Source organism: Ciconia boyciana, chromosome 10 (genome assembly GCF_034638445.1).
Source record: "Ciconia boyciana chromosome 10, ASM3463844v1, whole genome shotgun sequence".
Taxonomy (NCBI): Eukaryota; Metazoa; Chordata; class Aves; order Ciconiiformes; family Ciconiidae; genus Ciconia; species Ciconia boyciana.
The window spans coordinates 28,291,808-28,318,706 of NC_132943.1; the positions used below are offsets into that span (position 1 = coordinate 28,291,808).

A 26,899-nucleotide genomic window follows, 5' to 3' on the forward strand; every position below is an offset into this window, starting at 1 on the left:
AAAGGTATGTTTGACTTGTTTTCCCTCTCAGGCTTTTGGGAAATACATCCTTTAAATTCCCCTCTTAATGTATTTTTCTTTGCATAGAAACAAAGACTTTTTCTTGAGCTAGGCCCCAGCTACAACATCTGAAAAGGGGTGAAATCTAAGTTGTTATAAATCTGAGGAATGTTCAAAGACATCATTTTGGTTTGACTCATTAAAACAACCAGGACTCACTGGCTGTTCCCAAGGTGTTCAGACCTGGGGATTTGATACATGCATAATTCTAGTATTTACAATGATGGTTGATATTAAATGAGTTCTTTCTAGCTCTGCCATGAATTTCTGATGCTCAGCTTGTTTAGCGCCTGCTTGTTCTTCTCTCCAAAGGAAACAACATGCAGAATAAATGATTAAAATCATGATGTCCCTCCTGAAATATGTAATTTATTAGAAGCAATTAGTACAGTATGTGGCCGTCATCCAAATTTGTAACCCCTTAGGCCAGCTTGATGATGTCTGATGCATCTCATTACTTTGTGACTGAAGGTTAACAAGGAACATGGATAGAGTCTGGAGACATAAAGGATTATTGTTAGTGCGGTAAGCACTGAGTTCGGAGCCCACGAGAATCGTTGCAGAACAAAAATCTCAGGCTGAATTTACTTCAAGTGGCAGAGGAATTAAGTTTGTAAGTCTTAAGCAGTGACTACAGAAACTTGTATCATTTTACAGGCTGTCCTCTTATACGGCACACTCTGTGAAGAGCTTCTAGCGTTAACTAAACACATCAGCATAAGACCAAGAAACATCATATTATACTACAAAGAAAAATACTTTATCTTTGTGTGATTTCTGCTTCATACACTGGCTTAGATTTAATTTTTAGGAAATTAATATTAGCCTACACAGTTTTAATATCTGTGTAATACCTGACACAGTTTCCTGAAGATCAAGCTCAGGTTTGTCAAAATTCACAGACTGAGCTGGTGCTCAGTCAGATTTTCTTATGTGGGTAAGTCACTTTGGCTCAGGATATTATATTTTCACAATCTCTCCAATGATGACAAAGCACCTACCATTTTTTTTTAACGTGATTGTGCTGCACATGATCCACAAGGCCAGAACAAGAGAAGGAGATGGTTTTCAACTATCCTCTCAGTCCTGAATGTGTATTTCAGACCTCCTTGCTTTTCTAGTGGGCTAAAGGGCTGCGATAAATACTGGGCGGATGGCTAGGACTGCTCCGTAAAAGCAGGCACCATCCAGTAGCTGAAGCAATCCCTGAGGCTGGGGCTGAGTCCTCCTCTAATCCCTTAGCGGAGCTGTGGTGCTCCTGGAGCAGCATCTTTTCCTCAGCGTGGTGACACCCATTCTTCAATCCATTCCTTTTAGGTAGAAGATCTATCTCAATATATTGTTTCTTGGGTAACAGAAGGCAAAAGCTCTACCTCATTGTTTGTGTGCACTGCTCATGTTTGTTCATGTGTTGTGATGTGACAAAGCACCATCAGTGCATTTAGTTTCATGGGTGGAAGTCCCACGGCTGCCAGGACCTCCTGAAGCACTGGGAAAAGAAAGATCATGCTGCAATCTTGTATCATTATGTTTTTTCCTTTTGCCTAACCAGTTCACAAAAGAAAGGTGGAGCTTTGGTTTCAAAACTAGTTCTTCTCTTCATTTATATACCATTCTTACCCACATCTTAGTCAGACTGCACCTTCATGCAACCACACCACTTCATGTAGTATGGCCTTGAACAAATTTCCTGGCTGTGATACCATTCTTTTTCAAGATGCTACCTTCCAGTGCTTGGTCTCTTTTTCTCACTCTCTCTGCCCTCTTCTCTCCTTCCTCAGACTTGTACAGTAGTATGATGACAGTAGATAGAATTTAGAAAAAAAATGGAGCTAAATTAATTAGTGAATCACTGGGTTGTTGAATGGGATACATTAGATTGCTGCCATCTCAAGTTCAGTTGGCTGCCACCGTTCTGCTACTGCCCAAAAAGCTGGCAGATGCTGCCACAGTCTGTATTTAATTTCTTACTGTTGGCAGCTTTGAATAGGTTTCATTTCACACAGCTGGCGGCTTCTGCTTCAAAATGGCTCTGGCCTTGGCTGCAATAAATACCACAGTACTGTTAGAGAGACCGAGGTGTTCAGCGGAGATTAAGCTTGACATCTGCTCAACAGCAAAACTGGGATGTTTGTGTTATAACTTGTCATCTGCCACTATTACCTGGCTTGTGAAAAAGAAAAGATTGCGCCGAGCACTAGTATCGGTCCCTAAATTACCACGTGTGGTTTAAGGGCCTGATCCAACTCAGACCAAAGTCTAGGGGAGTATTTCCACTGACTTCATTTGGTTCAGCATGAAGTCCACATATCTGATAGTTCTTTCTAATCTTCATGCAATGAATACTAAACTGGCCTCTTTTTAAGGGTATGAGTTTATTTTTATGATAGAAGGGTAATCTTACAAACATCCATGAAACAGCATTTATGACTTGAAAATAGTGTTATTAAGTATTGTTGTACTAAATATAGAGCAGTGTAAGCACCACAGTGTTATTAATTGCTTCTAAGCAGTAACAGATGACATTAAAAAGTCAACCTTTTAAGAGATAACACCATAAAATATTATAGAAAGAGAATGTGGGAGACTTAGTACTGATTTTAAAATATAAAGTAGAAAGCCCAGGAAGGGCAACATGTGTTGTTCTGGTTACTTTATATCATAAGACATATTTATAGTGAAATTCCAAAGGTTTTGGCAGTGTTGTACTCTGAATTGAAACAGCTTTTGAAGAAAAGATAATATTTTTGTAGGAGAAGATGTAAGGTTCTTATGAAGCCAGTCATTTGGCAGGGCATTAAATTTTATTTCCTGGCTGTAGCTGTATGATCTACACTGGAGGTTAACAATCAAGCCACATGGCAGACACTGACTCCAGCGAGTCCTATTGTAATAAATAATAATTGCCCCTTCGTTTCTTTTCAAGCATTTAAAATCCTGAATTTTATCCCAAGCAAGGTGACCAAATGAAGGATTAGATTACATGGGAGCAGGCGCTGCCTACTCCCACTGCTGCTCCTGTTTAGCGTTTGACATCTCCTGGACAGGAGCTGCAGGACGGTGAGTACAGCGGAGGAAAGTGCATTTGTCAGGTCCTGAGCCCTCCTTAGCTCCTTGCCACGAGTCAGCCCCACTGGGGAGAGCACGCTCCTCCTACGGCACTGCGGGGGGTCTGGCATGTGGGGAGACAGTGCAGGAGCTCGCTCCGTTTATATTGGGGTCTCTGGAGATAGAGATAGGTACAGTGTAATGACAAGTACACAGGTATAACTACAGAGGTACCTCTCTAAGTAGTATTTTTCCAAAAAGCCTCCATAGTGTGTGGGCTCATGTCTCATTTAATTTACCCTTAAAAGAAAAGCCTTCCCTGCATTTGTATCTAACTGCATGTTTCTACGGTTCCTCTATGTCTATTAATGTCTCCTCTCCACAAAGCTGGAGTTCATTTATAAAAATCTCCGCCCCCAAAAGTCAAAGCTGTCAAAAGACAGCATGACAAGCTACAGGCAAGCCCAAGGTTTGTAGTGAATTTGTATAGTGTGAATGGCACCACTGTGCATTGAGCAGTGACTGGTACAGCAAAACCATCCCACGACCTTCCAGCTAAGACTCCATCAACTGTTCTGGCCCTTGCAAGCATGTGTAAGTAGGTGCAGGCTCGCAGCCCGTCAGCAGAGCTCCCACCACCCGCACTCACTTCTGGGAGCAGGGCTGGGAGGTTTGAAAAATGCAACCATTTCCTCAACAGCAGCTCCTGCCCACAAGCTGCTCTTCCAGAGGCAGTAGCTTGACACTAGTTATTTTGCTTTCTACCATCAGGTTTCACGCTGACCCAAGTAAATGTCCAAGTAGTATGTTAGCTTTGCGATCTCTGTCTCTGAACAACGTGGTCCTTATTTCCGCGGTTAGACCAAAATAAGGCTAAGAGAAAACTTGCTTCTGATACTCAGGGACCATCTGTGTTGGGTTTCCTGTGGTAAGGATGTTGTCTGATTTTTTTATGATTTGATTTTTTTTTTCTTTTTGAATTGGATGCCTATTAGTCTGAATTTATTGAAAAGCAAAAATTTTCTGAAGAAGGCCATGTGGTTCTCCTCCCCTCCATAATTTCTCCCTTCCTTCACCCCTTGGGATGTGACATTGCCCAGTTTAGCAGGAACACAGAGTTCCCAAAACCATCCACCAGAGCTTTGGCATAGAGACAAGAACATGAGCAGTCTGAAGATTTCAACCACATCCTTTCAGGCCCGCAGCTAGGACTGAACACTCTCATGAATTATGTGTGTGAATGTGACCAGAAAAACACAGGAAATACTGCAGCAAGCATATGGATCTGAAAAGGGATTCATTTTCCTGTGAGCTGCGCAGGCCAGAAGGATGTTGTTTCAAAAGCTCTCATCTGGTGTAGCTGCTAATTTTTCTGGCAAGAGTGGCAGGATTTTTCAGGATTTTCAGTGCTCACCCAACCTGTGAACCAATGTAATTCCATGGGTCTTGTATAGCCAGAGAAGATTAGCAGGCTCTGAGCAATCTACAGAGTGACTAATTTTAAGAATACATTTAAAGGAATTGTGGGATCTGATGACCACTCAGAAGCAAAAAAAGAAACCTAAAGTGTTTGCTCTCAGCTTAAGGTGCACCTTTACTGCAGATGTTGCGCACACAGCAAGAAGTACATGTAAGCACATGTCCGGTAAATCCTGGAAACGGTGCAGGTTTGCGGGCTACTCGCTGCAATGGCATCTTTCTGGGTGACGGGGACACAGGGCACGCCAGACCTGCACTTGTGCCTGGAGAGCAGCTGGTAAGGCGTAGGAAACCCCCGCACATCTGCCCAGCTTAGCTGGGACTGTGTCCAGTTTGAGACCTTACACTCAAGAAAGATGAGGCCAGCTGAATGGAGCCGAGCTGGAGGCAGTGAAGACACGGCTGAGGAGAGGGGCTGAACGAGCGGGGTGGCAGAGCAATATCCCGGAATAACAGTGTACCCGCAGGCTAGCCTTCCCCTCCAAAGGCAAAGGCAGGCAGCAGGTTTTTCCTTTTCTTTCAGGAATGAGGAGAAATTATGTAAATTCAGCTTTCAATCTCCTTGCAACCCCCAAGGAAGCCGAGTTAGTAAAAAAGTCAATGGGATTTTTGGCATGCCGGCTCCCCCTGGTGACAGGCAGGTGTAGTTCCTTGCCGCCAGCTCTGGGGGATGACTAAATGCTTTTCTCTGAAGAAGCACGTTGAACATTTTTGGAAATAGGCAAGAAAGGTTATAAGAGAAGGAGTGGAATTATAGTAAAGTCGGACTGCCATTTATAATTTCCAGCTAAAATCTGTTAGGTTATTACTACATTTCACCTGCTTGCCAGCGGTTTTCCCCCAATCCCTGGACGGGTTAGGGCCTGAGTTTTCTTCAAACTCACTCCTAGCAAGATCAAAAGTAAGAATAGTGTTAAAAATCATTTTTACAGAATCTATGACTCTGATACGAATGTGTCTAAGCCTTTAGAGTCTACCTTTTCTCTACTTTGTCTATATTTTCCACAATGAAATTGATTAAATTGATACTCTTCCTCCTAGATTACTGTTTGCGCTTTCCAGAAAAACTGAGTGCAAGACTTGTTGTCAGGCTCTGACTGTCAATATGAGTGCCAGATAGTGTGCTTCCACGGTGTAATTACATTCTGGTTGTACTGGATGCTGGCTCTGGGGTATTCTGATGCCTTAGGCAAACCAGAAGAGGTAGGTTTCTCGCAAGCTCAAGTCACTCACACAATAAAGAGCCACTAAAGATTTTGCCCCTGATGTTTTGCTGCCCGTGGCAACTGCGAAGTGAGACCAGTTGTATCTACTGTAATGCAAATAGGTTGTGGTGACTGCATTTTATGTTGAATAACTGATTCTTTAATATCGGGTTTTAGTTTGCCAGCAATCCAAAAAAACTTAAATATAAGAATTTGGTGGGTTTTCAGTTCTCAGTAAGCTTAATGAGTTAAAATGAAAACATTTCAAATTTAAAATATTACTGAAGATGTCAAAATAAACCTTTCACTGTTTTTATCTTCTCTTTTCTTCTCTCCAAAAAGATCAGTGCAGAGACACTGTCCCAGACTCCTTCTGATGTCTAAGCTAGGACTTGGGGTTTGCTGAATTTGCGTAACAGAGAAGCACCCTGGTTGTGCATAAGCATTATGTATGAAGTTGTTTTGTGGGGTTTCTTTAGGAGTGGGGAAACCCAACTATATTGTTGTGCAAAACACCATAAATCACTACGTTTTATTTGTCTCTCTTGATTCAAAGGATTTGTACCCTTACTCTGTGAAAACTGTTCCTTGCAGCAAAGCGCTGCTGTTCTGTCTCCCATTGAAGCACTGTGGTTGGGCAGTTTTGGAGAACCATTTTCCACCAGGTGTTTCTGATTTGGTGTTGCGTGGGAAAGGGTCACTTTGTTTTCCCGGATGCCAGGTGGCAGGAGTCCTCCTTCCCACTTGCCCCCTGACCAGCAAGTGTGCGTGGGCCCAGTTCAGCCCCTGGTTAGGACTAACAGGGGTACCTGCTTCCTCCCCTTCCTGCTGGTTGCAGTAGTGCAACCTAACAGATCGCCAGCCATCTTTTGAGGGTTAAAGGCACCAGCCTGCATCTGGGTGGACTTTCCAGCAGAAGCCCCTGCTAGCAGGCAAACAGCACTGCTGGTTCACTGCTGGTTGGCTGCTGAGGCAGCCCAGCTCCACGGGGCCAAGCTCCCCATGCCCCCCGTGGCCCCAGCACCCTGCCAAGCTGCCTGCCTGGCTGCTGGACAAGGCCACCTCGCTGCCCAGGCTGGTCTCCCACCTCGGTTTCAGGTTGGTGAGGACCCCACATAAGCCTGGGGTCTCTGTTTGGAGGTTGCTGTGTGCTGCAGGACCTCATGGTGTTTATTCTCCAGCTTTGATATCAAATCTCAGCCTCCACAAGCAGCTGCGCCAACCTATGGGGAGCTGTGCTATCCCTGCTCCTTCAGAGCAGCCTGGTGTGTCTGAGATTTCAGCACACAGAAATATTTGCATAGTGTCAGACATGATGATGAAGTTAAGTAGGTAAAAATGATGAGAGATCATGTGGGGTGTATCAGTTACTCTGTCTGAAGAGCCGTAGTTGGGCACAAGGTCAACATCGACGCTTTTGACCATATTTAAAATCTACAAAACTGTTACATGTTACAACTTTTTGTAGATTTAAAATCTACAAAACTGTTACTGAGACATGCTTTTCTTGTCCTAAGAGTGTATTTTTTAGGAGAATAAGGTAGGCAGTCAAGTTGCAAAATGCTCCGTGTAAGGTCCCACAGCTACATCTGCACAAGGGTTTGTTTCTCTCCTGAGAAACAGCTCTCTCCTGAGCTGGCTCCACACAGCTCACATCCATGCTGCAGACCTGTTTATGCTCCCAAACCATGGGGGGTTACCCAATACCCAGTGGAAATTATCTCTGGCCTCTGCCTAAACTAGGCTGGGAATTTTCTGGGCGAGAGCAGTTCATACAGAAAAAACTGGGGACCTGGCTAATGGTTGGCCAGTGCAACCAGTGTAGGTCAGTGCCCTAAGCTGCCTCCTGGCACTCTTTAGTGTGTTTTTTAGCTGCAGCCTACAAGACTCGGGTTCGCAGGGGCCAGCATGCATTCACGAGTAGGAGGATGGATTCTTTGGAAAAGCCTATATTGAACACTGGGAATAGTATTGAAAATTAGGGAAATCCATTCACCAGCCACACTGCCTCTTCTATGCAGTTACTTTCCAGACTAGAGATGCAATTTTATGTTTAAATACAGTTATGTCTTATGAAACAGTAATGATAAGCACAGTTCCCTTGGCTACACTTCTCTGTGCTAGAAAATGAGGAGCTTGTATGTAATGAGAGGACAAGAGTCAATGGGCACAAATTGAAATACAGGAAATTCAACTTAAGTATAAGAAAAAACATAATTTTTTTTTTCTGTGAGAGTGGTCAAACATTGGAACAAGTTGCCTAGAAAGCTTGTGGCATCTCCATCCGTGGAGGTATTAAAATCTGACTGCATACAGTCCTGGACAACCTGCTCCAGCTGACCCTGCGCTGAGCAGGGGTTTGGACTAGACAATCCCTGGAGGTACCTTCCAGCCTCAGCAATTCTGTGATTCAATAGCTCAGTGATTCAATAGCTGTTTTACTTACCATTTATGAAATGTAAACCTTTCATATGATGCTAATGACAAGCACAGTAAAAACCATCCTGCAGCTGCCCATATGAGAATTTCACTTTTCAGTCTGATGGATAACATCTTATTTTATGATACTACATTCCCTACTTCTATAAGAGAGCTCTTTAAATGTCAGTTTGTCTGGGCGATACTGTGTCTTAGGTGAAAATACCTCAGAATCAAAAATTAGGATTAGGGCAGGCTGCAAGGCCCAAATAAGTTAGCTCTTAACATGAGAAAAACCTCTCCAGCACCAGGGGGTGTTAATAAAATCAGAAGAGGGACTGGCTCTGACCTTCCAGTAATACCCCGGTGCTCCTAGGCAAGTTAAGCTCACTTGATTCTTAACTCATATTGTAGGCTTCGTTTTGGTTAGCATGAAATGCCTGCTGCAGAGAGAGAGAGGAAGGATTCAAGCCACCTTCAGCTTCAGTCTTCTGAAATGGATCCCAGCTGCTTGAGATGATCTCAGCAGCTCACAGGCACTGAGGTGGTGAAAACTGAAAAGGCTCATTCTTCCTGACAGATTCCTGCTTGGATGTAAGGACTACAGCTACAGTACCTGTAATATAGAGAAAATGGTAATTGCCTGCTATTCATATGCCACCCATGAAGCAACTGTGATGGGGATAATTTAATGTAAACACTGACCTATCAATCACTTCTTTAATCATCGCAATGTTTTTGTAATTTTGAAGGTGTTTATAAAATACTTAAAAGGAAAGAAAAGAAGAGCTCATTCTAACGTTTACAATATTACTGATGTCAGGTTATGCTGATGCCAAAATCCTATCTCCTTTGTCATCGTAAGAAGGATCACAATGAAGATTATAATTATAACTCAGTAGGGGATTCATCAGCAAATTAACAGAGAAGCTTATAGACTTCTGACAGAAACCAACCAGACTGGATTAATTAAAAGTGAAAGCCACACAGCACATGGAAGTATGACAGAGAAACACCGCCTTGGATTTTTGGCTGACCAGCGAAGATTTTGCTCCTGTCTTCATTTTAAAAAGTACAACTCACTGCAAAGCTTTTTGTCCGCACCCTAAAAATCTCAGGCTGCACCGAGTATTCAGGAAGAGATTTAAATCTGCTACTGACAAATCTTGCGCTGTATCTGCCCCAGACCACAGTAAGAAATAATAGCCACAAAAAGAACAACACAAATAGAAAATACGGATCCAGAATATAAACCGAACAGAATGCTCAGGGTACCATGGCAGGCCTGGGGGTGAAACAGAAGAAGCTGTGAAACAGAAAAAGCTGCTCCGTCATTACACACAGGACTTCATTCACCCCATCATGTACTCGGGCTTCTGCTTCTCAGTATTACAGCCTCCCCTTCTCTGTCAAGGATTCTCTCCCCTCAGGATGTGGCAGAAAGTTTTTTCTCATCTGTTTAGGTTTCACAACCTCAGAAAAATCCCCATGTCGGCCAAAATATAAAAAAGTGGAGCCACAGTGCAGTTGTCCAGGAAAAAGAGAGCAGCTGGATAACGCTGTCCATTAACGTTGCAGTCAGATAAGAATGCCTAAAGAAAACTGAAATACAGCTGCTCAGAAACAGCTCATGAAGTTGTGGAGATGAAAATGTTTCTTAAAGCATTTTCAGTGAGGTTTTGAATGCAAAAACCTTAATTTCCTTCGTGTTTTGAACTTGTATAAAAAATTTAATTAATTTACCTATAGCATGCCCAGATTTTTGTTTAACAAACTAGGCAAAACTAAATGTTTTGGTACTGCTAATATTAAATGTTTTGGTGAAATGTTTTTTCCTTTTTTTCCTCATAAAGGAAATTGTGAAATTTCAGGGTTTTTTCTAATCATCACAAGCAAACAAAAATTGTAAGGCTCCAAGCAAGTGCAAATATTCAGCTATTGAAGTCTGCTACTGTCATTTTTATAAATGCTCTGGCCTGAATCCATCCTGCCTAAACCAAGTCAGGCATGGCGTTACCCTGGGCTCGTTACAGGCTGCCAAGTGAAGAATCAAGCCCTAGGAGTCTCTCTCTCTGCTGACCGTATAAGGAATCACAGGCAAGTGCATTCAGTATTAAAGTACCTAAAGGTAGGTGGGCATCTGTGCTTAGCTACAAACCTAGGCTGCCCTTGGACATCCCAGAGGGACCGTTCTTATGTTGCCACAGCAGCGGGCAGGAAACAAGGGAAATCAAGACCTAGGAAGCAGAGGTAAAGCAAGGATGGCTTTGACCATCTTACCTTTTTACAGCGTTTATAATGATTACAACAAGGAGGAGAATCACGTATTTTTGCACTTAAAACCAAAATGAAACCTCCCCGATGTTTAACAATTAATTCTGCATTGAGCAAAAATGTTTGCCAGGCAGCATGGCCAAAACTAGTGAGACCGTGGGGGCACTGGCCCCGTGTAACTATGGGCCATAATTAAAATCCTGGTGAAATCTGATCCCAGCTTCTGTCTACACCTGACCTGTGACTGGACCTAAATTTAACTGCTGGTCCTTGTATGATAATCCAATTGAAGCTGTCAAATACCTGGTACATCCAGTCTGGATGGGGTCTTGTATGTCTCATATCTCCTCAAGTCTGCCGTGGTGTTCAATACTGCAGAAGTACCTATGTCCCCTTATTCCTTATACACTACTTTTTAAGCTATCCTTTTATAGTTAACAGAATTCCATACATATTTAGGACATAAAAACATTTCTTCCTACTCAGGTTAGTTAAGTTTTGCAGAGAAACTTTCTGAGTAAACCCTGCCTGCCCGAAGGGGTGTGAACTGCAGCTATACTGCAGTGCAAAGGCTTGCCTGAGCAGTACAAACAGAGCTGATCAGGATGAGAATCCTGTTCACATGATTGAAGTCTACATCTATAAATGTCCCTGGGATTAAAAAAACCCTTTCCTTGCCACCCGGAGACCCAACCAAACACAAAATTATGGTGATACAAATATTTGTTTTCACAAAGGGAATGGACCTATTCTCTTGTATTTATGTACATTTATTTTTGACATTGCTGTTTGTTTTTTTTTAAAGGGAACCTACAAAATTATCTTCTCCAAAAAAAGGTTTGTGGAGGGGCCAGGCTGGGGAGTGAAAAGGTGATTGTTATTGTTAACAGTGGTTCTGCCACACACTGAGAGGTTATTTTGCTGTATAAGATTTCATTCCCTTGCTTTACTAATTGGAGTTTATATCACATTTTCTTTTCATTTGGGAGCAAACCACTGTAAGCAAAGCATGGGTAAAAATGCTACACTTTGTTCTTACTGCTCAAAAGTTTGCAGTTAAGCAGCATTTTCCTTTTCACTTTGCTTCTGTCGTGTGCGCTGCCAGAACAGCAGCGTGCAGTGGGTTTGCCTTGCTCTGGGTCGGCTGTCGCAGCCCTCCTCAATATCTGAGGCACCACCAGTGCCCCACACTACCTTCGTTGCAGATTTTTCAGCAGCAGCATACTACTTCATCTGTTCCCACCATAAATAGACCTCTGCCGGCCAATAAATTTTTTAAACCATAATGGAAGTTGCCATTCAAATGGAAGCAATTTAATTTGAAGTTAAAATATATGGCATGAAAAAAAAGCCATGCTACTATTCTGTCTCAGTGTACTTTTCCATATCATGGCAACCATAACTACCTCACATCCCAACTGGGTGCAAGTCTCAGCCCACCTGACATCCAAACAGCTCAGATTCCTTCAGTTCAGGTTCTCTAATACAGTATTTTCCCCAAGAATTAATTGCTAAAGTAAAACCCCTTAGAAGTGCTGATGCATTTGCTTTGAAGACTGGTTTGTGCAGCCTCAACAGCAGTTTTGGAGAAGAATGCGTTTCTAATTTTCATTAGAAATGATAAAGGCTTGAATAACTGTGCTGTAGTAAGAGAAGTGGCCAGGGGAGAAGGTCAGAGATTTCCCATTAAGAACTGGTGAAGGAAAAATAAAAAAAGAGAAAATGTTCTTGGTTGCCGCTATTGGCAGGAACAGATTAGAGAAAATTAAATTGGTATGAGACTCAATTTCCTTTCTCACATATAAGTCAGCATTTAATATATTAACATATTGGGAGCAGAACTCTTTTTTTATCCTCAGCAAAAGGAATAGTACCTGTGAACAAAGCATTTGTTCCTAGAGAAAAGAGGAGGATCACTTTTGTAAATGCTCATTGATCATAAGGCTAGGAAAGGGCCACTATTTTTATATAAATGAATCTCTGGCATAAAGCACACCCTTCAACTTAATTCTATGCTCGATCCATAATTTATGTTGAATGATGGCATACATTTTAGAATGCAGAAGTTAAGACTTCTCATGAAAGTTAAGATTTATCTAGTTGTCCTTAACATTTCCCTTCCTTTACTTACGGCAGGTAGGATGATGACATTGTTTTATTTTGTACATAGCAGACTAACTAATATTTGTCTTGCCCCTACCTCTGAACAGACTTACTTGCTGCAGTCAAAATATTGAGCCTAGTTTCATATTGTCTTGAGCATCAGCTTTCCCAAGTCCTGACTGATGTGATTTTCTAGCTGTAAAACTAGAAAACCTGCTTTTTCCCTCACGGCTTATTTTAAGGTAGTCACCCTACAGAGTGTCTCAAACTGGAAAGATAAACTAGCCTGGAGCAGCATTTGGTGAATTATAAGAATGACAGAACTTGCCTGGGAAAATGTAAGGTGTTTCAATTTAAAGAAGCCATGCTTAGAAAATGCTACTCATAAACTTTTAAGGTCAGTGAGTTCTAATACGTATTTTGTAACAGTAGCAGAGCTATTGGCTTCTGTTATTATGGAGCAGCTGATTCAGGTTTGAAAATGTGGTCCTATATTTGATGGATTTACTGTAATCCTTTGACATAAGGGAACAATTCTGCCAGTCCTGTGATTTTGATCTACCGTTAGACAGACAGCCGCCTGGCTGCAAGTGATACCGGTGTTAAAAGTGAGGGGTTAGCAATTCCAGCAAATAAACATATTGCCCAGTAAAACTTGGCATCCAGACAGCTGCTTTCTGAGGGGTGATTCTGACCATCTAGCAAGCTTCCCAGGACCCATCAGAGCACACCACCTTTGAAGATCTGCCTGTGTTGCTTGAATTCAAGCACACCTATCAACAGCTTTAAGCCTATCTCTGAACTATGAAAAATTGGGATGAAAAAATGTCAGCTGAAAAGCTTTAATCCTCTCCTGGTTAAGCCATGCAGGAGGAGAGCCTTGCAGTCCTGTCCAGCTTCATTACCAATGTGGAAGTCATCTCTGCATGTTTTTCTGCTCAAGTTGTTGTTGAGGTATTTGACCAAGAGCCGTCCTCCACAGAATCAGCTGAGAAATGCTTTCTGGCTTTCCAAAGGGTGAATTAGCATTGGGCTGGGATTGTTACAGGCTGAAACCTCCACTTAGCTGACTGCAGGGGCTTCTGCTGTTCATCGGAACTCGGAAGACTGGCTGACTTCTGCAGTCTGAGGGCTAGCGAGGGAAGGGAGGAACCAGCAAAATGAGATGTTTACATACTAGCAGAAGTTGCCTGGGGTGACAAAAGCCTCTCTGTTTACTCTTTTGGCTACTGTAAGTGGGAGATGCAGTTCCTCCAGCCACAGCGAAGCTGATCTCTGTCTCCGGTGCATGTTCTGGCCAGCCTGTGGAGGACCGACAAAAGCCTTTCTGTGCTGAAGCAGCTCCTTCATGCTAGTCTTAAGGATCCAGTGCTGCTTCAAGCAACTTCTGAGAGGGAAAAATGGAGTGGAAAGTGCTGTGTGAGAGAACAAAATGGAAAGCAGCCAGACATTTGCGACATGAATTTTGCTGCTCTCATACAGTCTTCATTGTGATAGTTTAACACTGAGTCTTTTGACTGTGGAGAAAGTAGCACGAGCCCTAAAATTTGTCATTTAAAACACTCAGATTTAAAGGCTCAGGTTTTAAATTTGTCATTTAAAAGAAGAGCTAGTAACAACCAGCAGATATTTACTAAATTAGTCAATCCTCATTGCTTGGTATCCGAATGATCATTCACAAACATTTATGAGGCCATGGTGACTTGCTGGATATGCTGATGATCTGATATGCTCCAGATCAGATACGTGACCTTCATAAACCTGTCATATTTGCCAATGCTTCAGATAATTTGTTTTGATTTAGTCATCAGCACTTGTGAAAGAGATGCACATTAGAGAAAAAAAAAAAAAAGTAGGTGGAATTGCACAACCGAATAATATCTTGGTCTCATAATCATAACAGACACATGAAATTTTTTTTCTTCTCCTCAGCCTGAGCTTAGGCGTAAAATAATGTAGCACACAAGGTTTTTTGCTGATTTACAGATTTCTAAAATGTCAACATAGTTTAAACTGCCAGACTGGTGCTTCAGATTCTTTTTATTCTAAAGGCTGAAGGCCCACCATGTGTGCTGGCCTTTGAAGACTCCATCAGCTGTAAAGGACAGGGTGACAGCCTGATTTCGCTTTTCCTTGGATAATCTAAACAGGAGTTTGAGAATACCTAGTGTGCCAATTTTCTGTATCACTTTGTTTATCTCATACCTCAAACTTTAAAGCCACTTACAACATTAATTTATAGTATTTCGCATACATTCATTGTAAATAAACAGTAGCTGTTTGAAGTTTTTTCTTTATAAATGAAAATTAAGATCAATTACAAAAGCCGACCCTTCTTTCTTTGAAAACATTAACTTCTGGAGGAGCAGGACCAAGCCCTGTGTAATAACAAATGACCTGGTTGTGTTCAGACTCATTGGCCACAGGAGTAAGGGCAGACCTTTGCATGGCATTTATCAAGCTTCAAGTGATTAGTATTACTTTGCCATGAAATCTTGGTTAACAAAATCTTACAGGCACGAGTACAGTTTAGAGTCCTTTGAGATAGTTCCACAGAGTAGCATCTTTCAGTCTTTCTCAAAAAAGAACAACGTGACTTTTAGGAAACTTCCAAACACTGCATCAAGCAACTGTTCACAGTTGCCCACATCTATAAAGCAAAATTTTCCACATCCATTTACTTTTATTTTGTCTTCTCTCCCTCATGTTTGTTCTGTTTGCTCACTCACACACATGGGAATTGTCAAGGTCTGGGTCTGTGTGTTTTATTGCTGTCACTTCACAGATTACTTTTTGATGTTCTTTGGACAACTGGTGGCTCAGGGACCACCCAAGAGAGTGGCTGCCTTGGGAGACACCAGGGCTGCCACCCTCAGTGAGGCTGGGCTGCTGCTCTTGTGCTGGGTCTGTTTGGAAGCAGGGCTAGCCTCCTGCCACAGGTGATCTGGTGTGGTTTATGAACATGAGCATCAGCAGATGGAATAATTGCTGCTGGGTTGGCAGACTGAAGCCATTCTTGTAAGTGGGAATGAAGAAACACAAGGAAAGGTATGTAAAACACATTTTCCGTTTGCATACAAATACCAGTCATGGTCTAGCTCTTGGTTCATACTCAGTAATCCCCCACTGATCACTGTATGGCACAGTTCTTGTCATATTGTATTGATGTTAACACAGCACCCAGGAACTGACACCAGGGATTAGGACTATGCCACATTAAACCTTGTTCAAGCATTTAACAGAAGTCACTTGTTGCACCAGGGAACTCCCAGCTGGGTGTAGCTATCAATCCCAGGAATGGATACAGAGTGTTAGGGAGGAATGCGACAGTCTTTGCCTCAGCATGCTGGCAAACAAAATGTTCTCAGGCTGTTTCTCAAATTTTGAGAATTTTGAGGAGGATTTGGAAGTGGCCATGGAGGCTGATAGTTATGTCTCTCCAGCATTCAGTACAATGTGGGAGAAAGGATGAAGATGGTAATTTAAGAGCCTAGCAAATGGAGTGCCGAAGCTGTATCAGTTCCTGATTTGCGATGAGAGTAGGTGGTGCTCATAATATGTGAAGAAACTTAGTTTTCCTTGAAAGCATAAATAGCCACCATTAGTCTGCAATATCTTGGAGGGAATCAGTGGAGGGAACTCAAGAGGGAAAGTGAGTTGCTCAGTGGTGGCATAGGAAGTGATCAGGGAAATGATTCAGGTGATCGTAACTGCAGAATGCTGAATGCAGGAGCAAAAGTACTTTTATAAAGCCTGGAGAGGGAGATGTGGTAGTAGTGAGGACCCCAGGATAAGGAGAGTTTCCATGACTGTTTTCACTGAATAAATACTAAAGACCATATTGGACACATTAAGCAAGAAAAATGTGCAAGACTTGGATGAAAATTGGATTTGGTGATCTAGAGAAGAGTGGAGATCAGAAATGTGTAAGCCTGAATGTCAGAAAAAAAAAAGATGGTGTTGTCCACACTAAATAAACAAATCATTTTGGAAAGGAGTGGAGATCAAGAGCTTGATTTTGACCACTTTGAGATGATGGCTTAGACTTCTGCAAGGTTCCGACAAAGATGCACTCTAGAGTTTTCATTTGGACAGAAGGAACAAACTCTTCCCATCAGAGCCTTTACAAAGGTGCTTATTATTTCTGTATTTTAGAAGTACACTGTTGAAGATAGAGAGTACTGTAGAAGAAAACTTGCAGTCTCTGCCACCCATCCTCAGAGGCTGGAGTGAGGGGAAAAGGACCTTCAGAGGGTGGCAATGGAAAAAGCATTACAAACAGTGGAAGAAGAACCAGGGCAAAGAAGTATCAGAGGTAAAGACATCAACAAGGTGGAAAAGATGAAGACAGAGATCACTAGGCACTTTTGCCAGAAAGCTTTCAGGCTGAGTGCAAGGGCAACTTGATCAAGGGAAGTGGAGGATGTACTGAGAGGAAAAAAAAGAAAATAAAAAAGGTAAGGTGGAGACAGTGAGCACCATTTTTGGTGACCTGGATGGTAGAAGGAAGCGTTGGGCAGCAGCTGGGGAGACAAGTAGGGTTAAGGATGGGATTAATGTTTTTTAAGGGGTAACTAACAAAAGCTTATGCACTGAACTCTGACTTGTATGCAAGGAGAGCTTACCTAAACCAACCAATTAAGTAAAAATGGATCAAATGTTTCAGAAACTGATTGTGCAGAGGAGGAAGGTAGATAGCAGGTCATTTATGCAAAGAGGAAACAAGAGAAAGCTCAAAATAGTAATTTGGGAAACTAGCATTTTCCTTACTGGTTTATGGTCCTGCTCTTGCATGGAGTATCCACCCTTCTGTATTTCAGCTGTTTAAAACAAAAAAAATTATATAGTAGGAATTAATTTTTTCTGGCCAAACAACTGAATTTTTAGAAGTTCAAAGTACCTAGGATGTGTGTTTCCAGTGTGTGTGCATGGGGTAAGCTTTGGGTTTTTCCATGACCAGTAGTGACAGCTCTGTATCTGATACCTTCACCAAACGGGGCAGAGCAAAGACAAGACATGTATTCTTACCTTTAAATAAATACGGAAGTGTAGTTTGTGTGCCCCTGACAATGCATGTTTGAAGATGACTAAACCTGCTTTTTCTAAACTTCCATGAAGCAGAAAATGCTGAGAATGGAGGCTGGTTAAGCTGTATTCTGTTGAACTGATGGAAGTCACAGAAAGGAAAAGCATGTAATAATTGCTCAGCTCCTGTGGAAGGAGGTTTCTGCCAGGCAGCTGCTCCTGCGGGCTCTGACAGTCCTCAGCTTCTGCTGGAGGTGGTAACAGCAGGAAGCCTTTGGTGCTTTTCGCAGCAGAGAGCTCCTTGGAGCAGGGGACTGTGCCTTGGGCTGGGCAGGGTGCCTGGGTGAGCTGAACCGCAGCGCCTGTCGCAGGGAGAGCCTCGCTGCTCTCCCGCTAGCACTGACTGGCAGAAGGGAGCACGTTGACACATGGAGCACCCGACGCTTCTGGAAATGTCTGGTAAAACATCTTGTGAAGTGTGGAGAGTCTGTGTTACTTCCATTGTGCAGATGCCTAGCTGAACAAGAAAGCAATTCCTTTTGTAACAAGAGTGCACAGGCTTTGTTTGTATTACCAGAGTATACGGTTTTTAAACCTGCTACGTCCGCAGGCAGTGAGCATAGTCTTTTAACTACAATGACAGTCAGCAGTCCTCAGGCACCAGGCACCAGCAGAGAGTAACTGAGACAGATGATCCACCCCTGAAACCCTGGGGAAAGCTGCACCATTTCAGCAGCAGGCAGGAGGTGCTCTGCAGCACAGCCCACTGCTATGCCTCCCTCTCAGGAAACGCAATTCTTTTCTTCGACATTTCTATGCACTGGGCCACAACTGGGATGTGACTTCTATGCGAGACTTTTGTCTGTAGATGTACCTGTCACATGCAAGAGGTGCTCCATGTTCCTTGATTTTGGAAATACAGTAACACTTGGTCCAATGCAACCCCTTAATCCCATTGTTTTCATCCCTTGTATTTGGGAACAAATACGAACATATATAGCTCACATATATGTATATATAGGTCGCATATATGTATATATAGATCACAATGGGCCACATCATAACCTAATTATGAGTTTGTATGTTTCCCAAAATCAGTACTGAAATGCTGAATTAGTCTTGTCCCATGATTTTAAGGAGTGAAAAGAAACCTTGTTCCTGAGATCAGTCTGACTGGTGCAATTAGACGCTTCATCTCTGTTCCAGGGAAAGGGGGCATTTGAAGCTCTCACCAGGGTCAAAATGTAGCCTTCAGTCACACAGTTAATGTTAATATACTTTAATAAACTATAAGATGGATTTACTGAGTTTTGATTTCATAAAATCATATAGTCATTTAGGTTGCGAAGAACCTTGGGAAAGCATAGAGTCTAACCTGATGCACAAAGCAGAATCAGCACCAAATTTAACCAGGTTGCTCAAGGCTTTGTCTAGTCCAGTACTGAAAACCTCCTAGGAGAGAGATTTCACAGACTCTTTGGGAAACTGTGCCAGTGCCTAAATATAATCAGTGAAATAATTTCTTCCTTATATCCAGTCAGAATATCCTCTCTTCCAATTCATTTCCAGACACCGCCTTAAAGAGCCTGGCTCCATCTTCTGGGTAGCCTTCCTGTAGGTACAGGCAGGGTCCTGTAAGGTGCCCAAAAGTTGCCCCTTCTCCTGGCTGAGCAAGCCCAGGTCCCTCAGCCCCTCCTCACAGGTCATGTCCCCTGACCACCTTGGTGACCAAGTCTATCAACACTTTCTTGTACCGGGGGTGGCGGGGGGGCAAATATAGTATTGCAGGCACAGCCTAATGCATGGTGAGGTAATTGAGGACCTCTCCTGGTTTCCACAACCCTTAAAAGATGACAGAGAATGGCCTCGCACTGACACCAGCTCGTCCCTCTGCACCCTCTCATGCAGCCCACCAGCCCCATGGATTTCTGCAGGTCAAGATTTCTCAAGGGATTCCTGACTCAACCTTCCCTCTCCTCCTTGGACTTTGTCTGTGGGCACAAGGGCCTGGTAGACCTTCTCAGTGCAGACCAAGGCAAATAAGGTATTGAGCACCTCAATCTTGTCTATGTCTAGATCGCTCATCTTACTCAGCCGCAGGCCCACATTTTCCTTGTTTTTTCTTCGTAGGTAGGAGAAGAAACTTTTCCTATAGCCCCTTTGTAGGTAGGAGAAGAAACTCTTTGAAGGTAGGAGAAGAAACTCTTCCTATAGCCCCTGACACCCTTTGCTAGTTTCAACTCAAGCTGAGCTTGAGCCTTCCTAACACCATCCCTGTATTGTGGGCCTGTATTTTTTCTATACCTCATTTTTACCTTGTCTCCACTTTCATCCACTGTACACATCACCTTTTTGGCATTGGAGCTCAGTCATGGGGTCCCTGCTTTGCCAGGCTGGTCTTCTAACACAGCTACTTGTTCTGTATCAGTATGGGCCACTCCTGTGCTTGGAGGAGGCTGCCACTGAAGACCTGCCAGCTCTTCTGGGCTCTGGCACCTTCACAGCTGCCTCCCACTTAATCCAGCTTAGCCAAAGACCTGCGGTGGATGCTGTTTTTCATGACATTAGTTTTCGGGGTTTTTTTCTGTTGTTTTTTTTAAATTCAAAAATTAATTTCAGTTGGGAAAAAATAAAAAGATGAGGAAGGAGTTTCAGACAAGTCAAAATATATTTGACTGATAAATTCAAAACAAAATGTTCCATTAAAAAAAAAAGTTATTTTTCCTGATTAGTGGCATGAATACATTATTTTTGTTTTGATATTCTCATTTTTGCTGAGGGAACCAGAACATATTTAATTTAGGATTGGCATAAAGTAGACATTTTTATTTGGCCATTATCCTCTTTGGTCAGGTTTGTTTGCTTGATAATTTCAAAGTGCTTTGAGTTCTGAAACTCTGAAAATCAGGCTGCTTTGTCTGTGGCTCAGCTTCACTTTTCGCTGCTTTCTGAAAATCTGGAAATCTGTTTTTGATAGCAAGAGGATCAGCTCCAAATCATAAAACTAAATAACCCTTCAAACTTTAGGGAATTCAAATTGCCAACCAGACTTCAATCCTGAGTTTGGTAAATGTCAACACCGTTCCTTGGGCAGTGAAGCGGCGTGAAGGAAGAAGTGTTAAATAGGATGGGGAACTGCCTTAATTACTTGAGACGGGGAGCTGCCTTAATTACTCGAATCAATTTTTTTTTTTTCCAGGAGATATTTAATTCAGGAACACTTTGTTATTTCATATCTTGTGACACTGCTTAGCTTTCTAATCTGGTGCTTTGGTCAGATGGAGAGAAGCAAAAAGACAGCTGTGAAATAAACAGCATAGATGTTATTATGTGACTGCAAAAATGCCAGAAAGTTGTCCCATTTGCACTCATAATTTATAAGTAATCTAGAAATATGCTTTGAGGCAGTGACTTCATCTAAAAAGAATTACCAGTTCAAAGTGTATTAGTGCACGGCTGCTGAATATGGCTTGGCATTAAGGGTTTCTTCATCAGCATTAATTGGATTGAATTACCTGCAGTGAAATATGAGCCCTTCGAGGAAAAACAATTCTTGTCCTGCTGACTTTAGAAGCATAAAAGGGGGGCGGGGAGGGAAAAAGAAACCAAGAGGCGGTGTTCAGACAGGCTTTGTTTTAAGGCAGAATACAGAGTTTGAACAACCTGTGGCTATGAAACCGCTGTCAGGGAGCGGTGAGAAGGGGCAGCCTTCGGGCTGGAAGCGGGTTTTTGCTGTCAGACCTCCTGGGTGAACAGCAAAGCCCCAGCCAGGGCGTGATGCTGCGGAGCAGCAGCCGGGTCGGGCGCAGAGCCCCATCCCCAGGCAGAAGGGCCAGCGGGGACTGGGGACGGGCATGGCCAGCGGGATGGCTCGCACCCCATGAGCCACCTCTGCACGCAAGGGGCGAGCAGGGCAGGGCAACCCGGGCTGGGGGCAGAGCAGTCAGAGAAAATGAAATGGAGTCAGGACGGTGCAGGCACCATGCTTCAGGAGGGTGAGCGTGCCCACAAATTCAGCGGTACCCACTGCCTGGAGTAAGGGACGCTGCTGAGACAGGGTGGCCCTGGGGATCAGCAGTTGCAGTCCTCCCCATTTGCAGCTAGCATTATGAAGCTTGTGTAGTTTACATGGAAACAGTAACTTGATGGTTTGAACTTGGACCTGCTGTATGTACAACGAGTATCTTCTAAAATATCCCCCATACATCCCCCCAAATATCCTGGCTTTGTTTTGGTTTTTTTCCATGAGTAAAATCCTAGAGTCTATATTTGTTGCTCATCTTTACTACAGTGCTTTATCGATGAATACATATCGATGAAACAAACCACAAACAGCAGCATTCTGGTGCCTCTTGATTACTATTTGAGAAAGCTGAGGGCATGAACTGTGTTACTGGTGTATGAAGATTGAAAAGATGAGAAGGAAATACCCTCTCTACTAAATTAACATTACCATAGTAGCAGTTGTAAAAATGGTTGGGGTGACCTGAGGAGTAAGTTTTCACTCCATCTCTAGCCAGAATATTACCTTTCAGCAAGCAATTCAGATATTGCTAAACAAAGGTACTGGGTATGAATAGATCCAACTTGCTTAGGAAAAAGCGGGAGCTGTGGATGAATGTGCCAGCGTGGTCCCGGGCATGCCCAGCTCCAGCGCCTTCTGACCGCCCTTGGCAGTCACTGCAGGTTACGGCAATGTTATGTGGCTAGATATGCTTTTCATCTAAGAGTATGATTGCTATCTTTTAACTAAGTATTTTTATTGCCCCAGACTTTGTTTTGCACTGTAAAAGTCTGACGCTTTGTGCATGAAATGTATCTTTTCAGGAAAGCCGCCAGCCTTTTCTGTCACGCATGTTCATATGTTACTGGCAGGAATTTGATTACCTGTACGTTGATTCATGCTGACTTATTTCATTGTGTAGCCGAGTGTCTTATTTAATAATGCCACATATAGGGGCAGTTAATTCTGACAACCTGATGTTGTCAGAACATCTTGAGGCTTATGAATAATGACATCAAGTCTTGTGCACTTATTGGTCAGTGCAGAAAACCCTGTGGGTCTTTACTTCCAAATGACACTGTGGCACTGAATGACTGGCAGAGGTGAAGGCAGGCTGTAGAATGGAGGTTGTGAAAAATCATTAAATAAGATTGATAGTTGCTTGCTACGTGAAAATCAATGGGTAGCACTCATTGATGTCATTCCTTTCCGTTTCCTGCAATTTTCACATTGAATATTGCAATTAAACCACATAGCCAAAAGTCTTCACTCCTAACAAAAATACCATTCCATGAAGCTTCAGCATACTAACTGTATATCACATGCCCTCTTTTCTGTCCATAACGTTCCTTTTTTCATCTTTGAAAAACTCCCTAAAAAATGATACATTCTGGCTCTTAGAAATTCCTGCTTGAAGTACTGAATAGTAGCTGTTAAATGGGTACGTGAATGTGAAAGAAATGGCTCTGTAAGTCCAGAGATAAACAACAGGAGACAAATTTGCCCTACAAACAAAATATCATCATGAAATGAATGTCCATTAACCTATAGTTAAGTCAAATAATATTTAAAGTGTTTGTCTTACTAAAGAGCGTTGCTAAAGAGGCTGGCTTGGTGGTAGCTGAGCACCCTAAGTGTTTCTTCATGTACCACAGTTACTTAATTGGAAATGGTTTCATTATTGCAGGGCACACTTACAAGTACTGTGGCTTGGGAGCATTAATTTATTTGCTTGTTCTACATCTGAAAAACAGTTTCCCAGGGAACCAAGTGCTGTGTGGAGAAAAAAAAAAAAGAGAGGAGTCCAGAGCCCAGCATAGAGCAGTGATGGGCTCCTGTTGGAAGTGGAGCAGGCTGCACTCCTGTTGTAAGGTCCTGTTTTCAGCTATTTGTAACTCTGTTGAACTAGAATAACTTATGTTGAAATTTTTTTCAAGTAGCATATTTGGAAAAACACTATCCTCTATTTTGGAGTGGTGTGGCAGTAAACAGTGAAATGTAGAAACCTCCAGGTTAAGTGACGCTGGGGCCACGACTCTTCACCTACACCAGCAATTCCTCTTCCTCACGATTTGATGTAATCTGGACTTGCCCTGTATGCCTTGAGGATGCACCCCTTTTTGAAAATTGTGCCTCTGCAGGTGCTATGACAGTGGGGTGTTTGATTATCCAGCTGTGGTTATCTAAAGCAACTGGGGTGCAATTTCTGCTCAACAAACAGAGCAACTGATACATAAGGGAAGCTTTTTTTCTGACAGTTAGAAATAGTGAGTAGAACTATGTACGATATGTAATGAAACCAAAAATGTTTTCATGTTATGACAGTAATGACACCAGAAAACTTAATTTAGGCTTACGTTTTGTTGAAATCACATGGTTTTGACTAGCAGTTATGTTCCCACTATGACTGTTTTTGTTAAAAACTAGGGGACCCAGAAACTAATCTTGTGCATTTGCTGTTTAGATTTTTTGAAAATAACAACCCTTGTTCTCTGGTCTCTCCTCTCTGTCATCTTTTTAGTTTGATTTTCCTTCCTTTTATATCTTGAATTCTTCTATCACACCAAGGTGGAGCTGAGAAGATGGGATTAGGCCCATTCATTGAGGCCTGTTTGCTTGTACTGAACATGGGACAGGGAAAATAACTTTGCAATTTGATTAATTTTCATAGAGCCTACTTCACTTGCTGGCTGAAACCAGCCAGCAGCAGGGACTTCACAGTTTTCTTCAAACCTAAACTTCCAAATATCCTGTGATAGGTATTTACCCTTTTTATCCAGCCCCATGTGGGATTTAAAGGTCAACAGAATACACTCTCCATGTGAGAAACGATTCAACTTTGTCACCGCCTTGGCTCCAGCAGTTCCCTCTCTGTGGGGTGCAATGCTGCCTTTGCTCTGTAGGTCATGTACAGACTACGGGGACACACACTGGAGAACATCTCTGGCACACATGGGAAGCTGTGACCATGGGACACTGGGTCTGTGTGAGCAATGACCTTCAGCAGATCAATCTCAGAAAGAGGCTTAAGTTGAAATTCTGGTAGAATAATTCCCACGTCTACTGTCTGAGCCTTGAAAAGTTTTAACTTATTTGAGATGGGCCATACTAATCTGAGCAAAGATCACCAAGGAAAATGAGAAGCAAATACTGTTCTGTTCTACAAGGTGTCTTGCAGCAGTTTTTCCAACACAACGTGATAAATTTCCTAAGAGCCTATATTCAAGGAAGAGAATATTTCTGTTGGCAATACACTGTAGTATTGTTTGAACAAAGAGGTTTGTGAAAAAGGGAATCAGCATGGGATTAAAAAACCCATTCCATGCGTTTGGTTTTCTCTTTGTTTCTTCCTTCAGGAAAAAAATGTCTGACACAAGCTAACACAACTTTAACCATGACTGCTATATTTTCAGGGATTAAGCATCTGAAGAGTCAGAGTGATTCAGCATTTCCAGAGGAAGAAGAGGGAGTCAGTGAAAGGGAAGAGGAATGGGGCCATTAAAGAGCATGGAGCTGCCTCGCGCCCCATCACAGAGAGTAACTGAACTGCGCAGCCGTGCGTGCATCAGACCATTCGCCACTGCTTGTGTCCCCGCACCGCAGCGCTCGGTGTGCCGGCAGCGCCGGGGCTCCCTGGGGAGCGCCCTCGGCTGGGTTTTACAGCCACCTGCAAATTTGTTCTGTGATCCTTATACCCGATGATAAAACAGTTATTTTAAAGTCATTTTTTCTTTCATTTTCTATGACTTAGAAATGTAATTTGCAAACGTGTTAGCGACCTGGCGTCAGTACTGCCAGAGCTTAACTACTGCGTGTGAGCTGTACTCTAAGACCTGTTGTAAATAAAACTGATTTAAAAGCTACAAAATAAATAATATGTTCATTTAGACAAGATTGTATATTGTACAGTGGGTTTGTCTAACGTGCAGTTCATAGAAAATGATCCTATCACTTAAGGGCAGCTTTTACCAGTATTGTTAGAGTTACTTGCAGTAATGTAGATAGATAGAAACAAAATAAGCAGAGATGACTCTTAGTCTAGTGAAGAAGGATGCAAAGACATTCTTCCCTGTGTTCCCTGGATATGCAACGCTTAAAGTACTTGTCTTGCTTTTGGACTGAGGCTGCCTAGTTGCATCAGCCAAAATTATTTCTCTTTACACAAGATCGTTGTTGTCTGGAGGCATTAGAAAAAGTTTTGATTTGGGAATCAGAGGAAACACGAGAGTGTGCAAGACCTGTGAGTAGGGTCCCACACACCAGCTGAGCTGCGGGAAATGCCAATATTCACCGTCATCGCCTGCAGCAAGTACAGGGTACAGCCTTATCTGAGAAAAAGGGCCAGATTATTCCTCATTTGTCACAGTTTCAGCCAGTAAATGCCAGTATATCAAGCTGCGCTGATTTAGCATGTGTCTGAGCCCTAGGGTTTTTGGTTCAAGTTTGGCATGGTTCATACCAATACTTTCATTTGTTACACCGTGCAAACTCTATGGCATAAAATGAAATAAAGTGGAGAAGGAAAACCATGTTTCTTCAAAGTCACACTTGACAGATAATTTTCTTTTTTATCAATGGCCAATTTTTAAACCAATTCACTGTTGTTTTGTATTAACTGTTTGCCTTTGATAAAAAGTTTTACACTCGGTTTAGCTTTGCACTGTTTTAAGTCTCTTTTAAAGGGCTGAGCTAGCAAAAAAAAAAGGGGGGGGGGTGGAGATGAAGTGTATGAAAACACAGAGCTTTTTGTCTATGCCTGGCATGGTGGTTTCACTCTCAATCTGAGCTCTTCCATGAAGACTTGCTGAGAACAGGATCTGTCAACAAGTGGTTCTTTATATTTGGGAGCCATCTTTTTGCCCTCCATCTGTATCTCTGTATCTGTCCTATTGTTGCCATTTTCTGTAGAAACACTGCAAACAGGATCCATGACTCCAGCTCAGCATGGGTGTGCAAGACGGACTAAAAGAAGGACTCTTCAGTTATACAGAAGCAGCTGTGGGACTTAGGGGACTGAGGGCTTTTTATGCCACAAACAACAAAAAAAAGGAAGTGACCCTTCAGAAAATATTTGAATGGAACAATGTTACGACTGGAACGGTAGCAAGAAGAGCTGGGCTCTGGTCCCAGCTTTGCCACAGCTTTGCTTTCGCACAGCACCAGGCTCTTCACGTAGTCGCTCGTTGCCACGGTGCTCCCAGTTGTAAAACAGCCGTCAGTGTTTAACCTCGCACCATCTATCTGTGTTGCTAGCTAATAAAGCCTTTTTGATATTAATGTCTTT

At 42.6% G+C, this 26,899-nt stretch overlaps 1 protein-coding gene across 1 annotated transcript in view; it reads left to right on the forward strand.

Moving 5' to 3' along the window:
- The window catches only part of PPP1R1C (protein phosphatase 1 regulatory inhibitor subunit 1C), a 54,573-nt gene extending 29,456 nt beyond the window's left edge, over positions 1 to 25,117 (forward strand). The window contains 1 exon segment of the mRNA XM_072874803.1: positions 25,029 to 25,117. Within this exon segment, the coding sequence (XP_072730904.1) occupies positions 25,029 to 25,117 (89 nt within the window).
- Positions 25,118 to 26,899: the final 1,782 nt, after the last annotated feature.